The 9,228-nt window shown below is 42.4% G+C and overlaps 1 protein-coding gene across 1 annotated transcript; it reads left to right on the top strand.

The window, feature by feature from the left end:
* The first annotated feature begins 478 nt into the window (after positions 1-478).
* On the top strand, positions 479-9,144 carry LOC132999744 (uncharacterized). Its single transcript, XM_061069501.1, has 7 exons — positions 479-609; positions 2,157-2,507; positions 2,754-2,792; positions 3,440-3,718; positions 6,713-6,985; positions 7,664-7,789; positions 8,047-9,144. Exons 1-7 carry the CDS (start codon positions 552-554, stop codon positions 8,070-8,072), a joined length of 1,152 nt encoding a protein of 383 aa, XP_060925484.1. The 5' UTR covers positions 479-551; the 3' UTR covers positions 8,073-9,144.
* Positions 9,145-9,228: the final 84 nt, after the last annotated feature.

Here is a 9,228-nt window from a genome sequence, read left to right as displayed (position 1 = left end):
CTGTGGATAGTGAAGCAGTGTCCACTTTATTAGGTACACCTGTGTAATGTGATGCTCAATACTTACATGTCTATAAAGACTCATGTATGTAGACGTCATGTACAGATATGAGCTGAAGGACTGATCAATCATTATCAATCAATCAAACTTTATTGGTACAGACGTTTTATTACAACTTGTCCTTTACAAAATAAAAGCCGTATGAACATCGCGTAAAATACTCAAATTCTAAGATTAAATTAGATTTGAAAACAATAAAGATACAAATTAAAAAATAAATAAAAATACAAATAAAATCAGGAGAAATACTGTGAAAAATATTAAATAATGAAACACGAAGAAAAATATAAAATATTTAAAAACAATATACAGTAAGTATATCATGAGTCATAGTTCCGATTTTTTATTGTGAAGGGCTGTGACGTCATGCTGCAGCTGCGGAAGAGGATATAAGTGAGAGAGTTAGAGATGAGAGACAGAGAGAGAGAGAGCAGCGAGTGAAGCAGTCAGTGACGTCACAGCCACGGTGAACACGTCATAACTGGACAACGATGAAGCTTCTTCTGCTCGTGAGTTTCCTGAGTCTGTGGAGAAGAAGCGATGGAACCGGTGAGAAAAGAAACGGGAGAGAGAGAGAGAGTGTGTGTGTGAGAGTGACAGTGTGTGTGTGTGTGTGTGCGTGTGAGAGAGAGAGTGACAGAGTGTCTGTGTGTGTGTGTGTGTGTGAGAGAGAGTGACAGAGTGTGTGTGTGTGTGTGTGTGAGAGAGAGAGAGAGTGTCATTGTGTGTGTGTGTGTGAGAGAGTGAGAGTGACAGAGTGTGTGTGTGTGTGTGTGTGAGAGAGAGTGAGAGTGAGAGAGTGTGTGTGTGTGTGTGTGTGTGTGTGTGTGTGTGTGTGTGAGTCACTTTGTCTGCTCCTCACTTTCTGACTCACCTGTAAAGAACTGATTAACACTTGGTTTCAGGTTAAGGTTCATGTTGAGGTCAAAGGGTTAGAGTTAGAGCTTTAGTTTAATACATTCTGTCAACGAGTGTCCTCACAACTATAGAGACACACGCATGTGTGTGTGTGTGTGTGTGTGTGTGTGTGTGTGTGTGTGTGTGTGTGTGTGTGTGTGTGTGTGTGTGTGTGTGTGTGTGTTTGTGAGGGAGACAGACAGAGTGTGTGCGCGTGCAGGGCGTCGTCTCCATCCTGTTGTCAGTGCGTGGATCACAGAGATGTGAAGTAACGAAGTACAAATACTCAGTTCCTGTACTTCAGGAGGTTTGTACTTTTCTTGGAGGCTCAGATGAAAGCAGATTCAACATGTGATGACGTCATCCGGCTCCTCTGCTACATACGTGTTGGTCATGTTCTAAAATGAACTATCCCTTTAATTCATTTCATTCTTATTTATCTGAACTCACGTGTCTGTATCTCTGTTCTTCAGAATCTTCTTCTTCTTCTTCTCTTGATTTTCTGATTAAATGTAAACCTGCCTGAACTCGTTTATCTAGTTCTGAAGAAACCGTTTCCTTCCTCCCACACGTTTAGTTTGTTATTGGTGCAGTAACATCCTGTTGTATGAACGTGGGCGTCACTGGCTCCAGTGAGACTGTAACAGGTGGATTTTATCTCCAGGTGACTTCACCTGGTTTCATTTCCACTGAAGAGCAATAAAGTGTTTATTCACTCATTTATGTTTCGCCACTAGGGGGCAGTATAACCAGCTGAACACAAGGTGGTCTTCAGGGTTTTTGTAGAATTTGGTCTCAAATGAGCAGAAACCAGAGAGAGACACAAATAAAACCTCCAACCAAAGGTTCTGTGGGGAAGCTTCAGGATCAACGTCTTCAAAACCAACTTCTAAAGTTTGGTGATGATATTAATCCACTTTCATGGCTCCACACTCTGTCTGTTCTCCCCACCAGGGGGCGTCGTTTCCACTCAGCATCAATACACATGAGGTAAAAGGATTCTGGGATATTGAGGCAGGAAGCAGAAGCAGAGAGATCCGTCCAATCAGAGCAATGCTGGAGGAGAAATGTGACTGGTCTCTAACCTGCTGATAAACTGCTGTTTGACTGGTGAACACGTGTTGATGTGTTTTCTGTCTTTCTGTTCAACCTGATCACGTGCATGTGAACTCACTGATGTGCACGTGTGTGTGTTCCAGGTGCAGCCCTCAGCAAAGTGCTGGTGAAAGAAGGGGATGACGCCATTTTACCATGTTCCTTCAGCAGCAGGAACATCAGGCAGGAGCTCTTCGACTGGAAGAAGGACAAGAAGAACAAGAAGGACAAAGACCAGGAGGTGTTCATGTACGATAAGGGAAAAGTTTACGATAAGGGAGATTCACGTCAGGACGAGCAGTTCAGAGGTCGCGTCTTTCATTTCCCAGAACATCTGGACGTGGGTAACGCCTCCATCATCATCAGAGACACCAGGTTGACTGACAGTGGAAACTACACCTGTTTATTTCCACTTCTTGATCCAATCAGACGATCGAACATTGTGCTCGTCGTCGGTGAGTTTTTATATAAAACTGTTGAAAAGATGATTTACAGTCTGAGGCGTTTCTGACTCTTTGTCCAGAACGGACACAAACCAGTCTCATCTGGAAACTGGTTTAAACTCAACACTGTTTTTATTCTGTTTAGTTTTACATGTTAAACGTCTGTTTATCAATAAGTTTCCACAGTCACGTGTTTTGTCAGATTGATGACATCACACTGAGGCTCTGACATCATCGTGTTCTCTTTTTATCTTTTAGATCCGATCTTAAAAGACCGAAGTGACGACAACATCTCAGGTGAGTCGGGTCCGGATGACGTCACTGACCTTCCGCCCTCACCTGTGTGTGCTGTTGGTTTTATTCATGGTACTTTACAAAAGTAAAGTCTCATCGTTTACAGATATTTATATGTATTTATATCTATTCATGAATCAGTTCATGTTAATGAAGCAGCAGGTTTATAACAAACACTTGATCTCACAGTTTTAAGAAGATTTTAGTAAAAAACTGTGACATGGAACCAGTACTTAGATCAGATCACTACAGTTTATCACTTTGTGTAACTTCAATAACACACTGACATTTAAAAAAGTGAACAAAAATGTCCACACTTCATTACCACCAGTCAGTTCACTGCTACAGGTAAAATGACATGTAAAACGAATTAAGTTTAATTTAGAAGTTCTGTATCAAATTCTACTTTAATCAAGCTGTTGATGTTCAATCATGTTTATTTCCAAGAAAACGTCTCTAGCTCCACAAAATCCAGGTGTCCTTCGATTTTCAAGGCAGAAATGTGACAAAAAAATGGTCATAAATTCTATTCACCACCAAACATTTGTTTAAAAAATGAAAGTACTTTGACGAATCAGGTCCTGTCAGAGGAGGGATCTATATCTGATGCTTAATCTGTGCATTTCTATGTTTTATACTTTATTCTTTAGGAGCAGCTCCAAAACCGGTCATCACGACACTTGAAGTCACAAAGGACTGGGCTCTGTTGCAGTGTGAGGTTCTTGGTGCTTTTCCTAAACCTGATGTCCAGTGGCAGAACCGAGCTGGAGACATTGTTCCTGCTGAAGAACCTCAGGTCTCTGAAAGAGGAGGCAGCTACGACATCATCCTCCAAACGACTGTGACCAAGACCGACCACTATCGCTGTGTCTCCACTCAGGAGGAGATCAACCACCAGACTGAGGCTCAGACCCACGTTTATATTGGTGGTGAGTTTCTTCTTGGTCATATTTTCATCTTTAAATAATGTTAACTATGTTAATTCTTTTAGTATCATTAGGTTTAAAAAATGTTTACACTGAACAGTTTCTAAACAGAAAGCGTCTCAGACTGAGTCAGATCAGTTGTGAGTTTCAGAGACTAAACTTCATAGTTCTACAGAGATAAGAGGATGATGAGGTCACTGAGGTCACACACACAGTCAGTGAGGTCACTGAGGTCACACACGCACAGTCAGTGAGGTCACTGAGGTCACACACACACAGTCAGTGAGGTCACTGAGGTCACACACACACAGTCAGTGAGGTCACTGAGGTCACACACACACAGTCAGTGAGGTCACTGAGGTCACACACACACAGTCAGTGAGGTCACTGAGGTCACACACACACAGTCACTGAGGTCACTGAGGTCACACACACACAGTCAGTGAGGTCACTGAGGTCACACACACACAGTCACTGAGGTCACTGAGGTCACACACACACAGTCACTGAGGTCACTGAGGTCACACACACACAGTCACTGAGGTCACTGAGGTCACACACACACAGTCAGTGAGGTCAGGCTCCTCCAGCTGCAGCTCACATCTGTGCAGGTGATAAACTGTGTGTTTGTGCTGAATCAACACAAAGTGTAAACACACTGAGTGTGTCGAGCCCGGTCCCTTCAGGACCAGACAGCGTGTTCGTTGATTCGAGGTTCAAGTGGGAAAGGTTCATAATTTAGACAAGTTCAGTGTTCAAAAGTTTCACAGTAATACATGTATTATATAAGAACAATACTTACAGAGAGTCTCTGGAGTTCTGCCGGACACGTCACCAAGTCACTGGATCATGTCGAGAAGCAAAAGCTCCCACTTTTCCCAAGTCCACAGTATTTGTAAGAGACACAGAGTGCAACACAGAGGCGGGTCTTTTCTTCAGGACACTCAGCAATTGGCCAGATGTGTACTGTCTCTCAAAGTGCAGTTTTTCGCAAGCACATCATTGTGACAGAAGGTTTACTCCACCAGGTGTCTCACCATTGTGCCTTTATCAAGAAGGGAGTTTTTTACAGTGGAGAGACCCAGCAGATTAGACCTTAGAGGAGGATTTTATATGTTTTTCCCATAATAATTCATGAAATAGTTCTTTGTTTTAGTCCGGGCACATCCTCTCTCCTTCCTGAGAATCCCCAAGTTGCACTTTGCAGTCAGATTAACACTCAAATGGTTGCACTCTGTGTTTGACCCTGTATCTGAGTCCAGAAATTATATATCACTCCAGGATAAAAGAAACAGTTGTAATATTGTTAATTCTATAGACTACACACTTAATATTGATTCACAGGATATAATGTAGGTAAAATATAGTAAAATATATTCATAAGATGGAGAACAAAACAGATATCTCAACAATGGGAGTAAATGAGCTTCAGTGTGAATTCAGCTTTTAGGAGCAGGAAGGTCCTGAGTCCTGGTCTCTGGACTGTGGAGACGGACGAGACGAGCTGGACATGATCCACAGCTACACTCTGATTGTTCACTGCTGTTTGTCCTCGTGTTCCAGAGAAAGTGTTGGAGCTCAGAACCTGAGCTCATTGACAAGTGGAGCTGAACACAAACCTTCAGTCCTGAAACACACGTGTGATCTGTGTCTCCTGAGGTCGCACCTTTCCTCCACACTGACCATCACCAGACTCTTTATGAAACATCTGCAAACACCTGGTTTGATTCTGAGAGGCTGATCACATGACACACTGGAACGTCACAGATTCTTCAACAGTCCAACTCTGTCTCATGAAGCAGTGAATGTAGCTTCTCAGCTGTTTGCTCCGTCTCTTCTTCACGGACATGAACATCCTGAAGTTCAGCTCTGACTCGGAGCCTCTTCATCCTCAGGCTGTGACTCTTTCAGTCCAGAGGACGACTCTCTGGAGACCAGAGGCCTGGAGTGTTGCTCCACTGCCTCCACTGGGAATCCTCTGGTTCCCATCAGTCCTGCAGCTGGAGCAGCAGCTGGTTGCAAAGGGACACTTGGTTTCACCAGTTAGAACTGAACTGGTTCCTGTTCACAGAGCTTTATGAATACAGTTTATTAAAGAGGAGATTTCTGCTTCACTGGATTCAAACGGGTGAAGCCACAGAATCAGTTGTTAGAGATGAAAATCTTTAGAAATAGAAAAGTAATAAAAATCCTTTAGATGAAAGAAAACTCTCCAGTTGAAGAAGAAAGAGTTTTTCATTGTGTCATCATGAGACCCAGTGTTCACTTTATTAGGAACACCTGCACATTCTGCTGCAGCTCAACACAACAGCTCCGTCATCAATTCTACAAAGTTTCTAAAGTTCAGCTTCTGTTGTCAGACATGTTTAGATTCAGTGATGTGATTATTACTGAGGTCCCAGTTCCATGTGGTGTTGTACTGGACGACATTACACTAAGAACTGTCTCTTTCATTGAACCTCCCTGCTTATAAACACCAGGGATCAGAATATTAGGAACAGCTCTGAACATGACACAGTCCAGTTCAACAGCATCACTGCCTCTGACCTCAGGGATCGAACATGTGACTGAATCTAAAACCTGTGACTAAAGAAACTGAACATTACAGGAGTCGTGATGTGTTCAGGTTGAACAGGTGGACCTAATAAAGTGACTCAGTTAAAGTCTGATAACAAACTGAAACTATATAGAATATCATATTAGAGGAATAGAAAATGTTTCTGAACAAAAACGTGTTTATTCATGTTTATTTTCAAGAAGATCTCTATTGCACCAAATTCTAGTGTCCTTCACTTTCTAAAGGAGAAATGTGACAAAAAACAGATCATAAATAATACAGTTTATTGACAAATCCTGTCCTGTCAGATCAGGGATATATTACTGAAGCTTCATCTGTGCATTTCTCTGTTTGTATCTCTTCCTTTGTGAAAGATCCTGGTATTTATTAGATGTTTAACTCTGTAAATGTTCTATATACGTTTTTCTTCATGTTCACAGGAGCAGCTCCAGAGCCGAACATCAAAACACTCGGTGAAACAAAGGATGGAGTTCAGCTGCAGTGTTCTGTTCGAGGTGCATCTCCAAAACCTAAAGTCTATTGGCAGAACCGAGCTGGAGACATTGTTCCTGCTGAAGAACCTCAGGTCTCTGAAAGAGGAGGCAGCTACGACATCATCCTCCAAACGACTGTGACCAAGACCGACCACTATCGCTGTGTCTCCACTCAGGAGGAGATCAAGACTCATGCTGAGACATATGTACCTGTCCATGGTGAGTTTCTTTATATTTCTGCTTTTAATCATCCATCATCTACACCACTCATCTTCTGAGAGGGGGGGGGGATGCTTCACAGACAAACCAGCATCATTCACACCCACCAGTGATTTAGATCAACCAGTAGAACACAGCCTCATGTCTCTATGGAGGAAGGTGGAGGAACCAGAGAGAACCCACTGACACAGGGAGAACAACCTGCTGATCACTTCACAGGTTAGAACCCACAACCTTCCTCCTGTGAGGAGACAGCTCCAAACCGCTGGACCACCGTGCCGTCACTGATACCTTTAGAAAGTTTTAATGTCCATTTATTTTCTAAATGTTAACACATATTGAGAAACTGTGTTTAAATGAGTTGTTTTTAAAATCATTCATTTATATTTTTACATTCTAATGAGCAGAGTCTGATTATGACGTCATCATGTCCGACGTTACTCTGCTAGTTTTAAACTCAACCTGAGACAGTTTAACGTACGATGCTACAGATTTCATCATGTTAGGTGAGGAACGTGATGAAGCAGAAGATGGAGGCTCACGTCCCTGAGCTGGAGACCTTCATCCCACTGGTGTTTCTATCTGCTCCTTCACATGTGAACGTTTAGTTCTGTGTGAAGCTTGTGACGTCCAGTCTGCTCCACAGGAAGTGACGCTGTCTTCTGTCCTCTCTTTCAGACGCTGGAGGGACGGTTGTTGCTGTTGCTGTTACTGCGGTTGTTACATTTTTCTTGACTCTTCTTGTCGTTGTTCTTTACTTTAAGCGTAAAAAGAACACTCCCACTGCAGTACCACCTGAAGAAAGTAAGTTTATTTAACTTATTAAATCAACACAATGATGATGAGCAGACGACAACACAAACAATTCTTTATCTGATGTTTAGAGTCTTGACAGAGACACAAAGATTTCTGTTGGTATTTATCAACTGTAAATATAGACAAACATGACTGTTAACAATCTATATCGACCCCTGGTGGCTGATGGCAGTATAGGTAATCCCTTTTTTTTGTTGCCAGTCATTGATTGTGTAGTTATATACTGTGTTTTTTTTTGTTTACAGTGAAACTTTCCCAAAGCAACAGTTAGACGTTCACACCTGCTTCATGCAGCCGCTGACCATGTGACACAGGAAACAGGAAGTGAACTTCTCCAAAGCTCCTTTTCATTGGTTCAACAAGTTTTTACCTTCGACTCAAACACGAATGAAAAGCTTCAGAGTGACGACCACACAACGCTGTTTATTTAAAGATAATGATGTCATCATGACCTCACTTCCACCACGTGACGACACATGATTGGTTCTTGTAAATAAGCTGAAGGTCTCGTCTCAAATCTTATTGGCTGATAAAACTTATTTACTCTTTTCAACGTATCAGGATTCAACTGAACATCTCACGGTTCACACGTTAAAAACCAAAGGTCATTAAAACGTTGTGGTCCTGTCCAGCTGCAGCTCTGTTGCTAGGCGACAGCGGTAAGGGGGCGGGACAAGCTGGAGACACAAATCACAGAAATCCTCCGTAGACCAGACGTCTGGTTTCAGTTGGTCCTTCACAAAGGAGACGGACCTGGAACCAGGACACAGCTTCTATGACGTCATGTTCTGACTTCACAGTGACCTCATGATGACATCATTCCTGCCACATGATCATTAAAGACTTTTCAATATATGTATAAAAGCTTCAGGTCGTATCTATCGTCCTATAGGATGCAGAGACTGTTGAATGATGCAGGAAGTCATTTTCTGACCTTTTCTTCAGAAAGTGAAATGAATCTGTGACATCACATCCTGGACCCGTAGTTTGAAGGAGACACAGGATGTTCCTCTCTGTTTCATCCATCTCTCTGCTTGTGGTTCTTCTCTCAGCTGAACTTTGACTCAACCTCACGTCACTGAACTCAGACCTGCTGCTCTGCTCTCAATCAATGTGAATGTTCTGCAGCTAAAGTGAACATGTGATGAGTCAGTGTTTATTGGTGAATGTGCTGAGTCGGGTCCCGTTCCAGTCACAACTGCTTCCTGTTGTCACTGTGATGTTTGAGCCGTCGCTGTCTGACACTGACTTTGTCTTCATGTTGTTACCTGATGATTCTGAGGATTTCAGGCTGGTTCATTATTTCTGTTCAACACTTTGAATAAAACGTGACAAACATCAAACTGTGTGTTGTGACTGTTTTGGACGTTTCTGTTCAAACTTTGAAGAAACTAAAGAGATTTCAGTGTTTTGGTCGAACTCTCCGA

The sequence above is a fragment of the Limanda limanda genome, chromosome 4 (genome assembly GCF_963576545.1).
Source record: "Limanda limanda chromosome 4, fLimLim1.1, whole genome shotgun sequence".
Taxonomy (NCBI): Eukaryota; Metazoa; Chordata; class Actinopteri; order Pleuronectiformes; family Pleuronectidae; genus Limanda; species Limanda limanda.
The sequence above is the reverse complement of the archived record's forward strand: the minus strand, read 5'-3'. Positions and strand labels throughout refer to the sequence as shown.

Coding starts and splice junctions, on each gene's coding strand:
- LOC132999744 (XM_061069501.1), top strand. CDS start 552: ATGAAGCTTCTTCTGCTCGTGAGTTTCCTGAGTCTGTGGAGAAGAAGC. Junction 2,793..3,439: donor AAGTGACGACAACATCTCAG/GTGAGTCGGGTC, acceptor TTTATTCTTTAG/GAGCAGCTCCAAAACCGGTC. Junction 7,790..8,046: donor TGCAGTACCACCTGAAGAAA/GTAAGTTTATTT, acceptor TTTTGTTTACAG/TGAAACTTTCCCAAAGCAAC.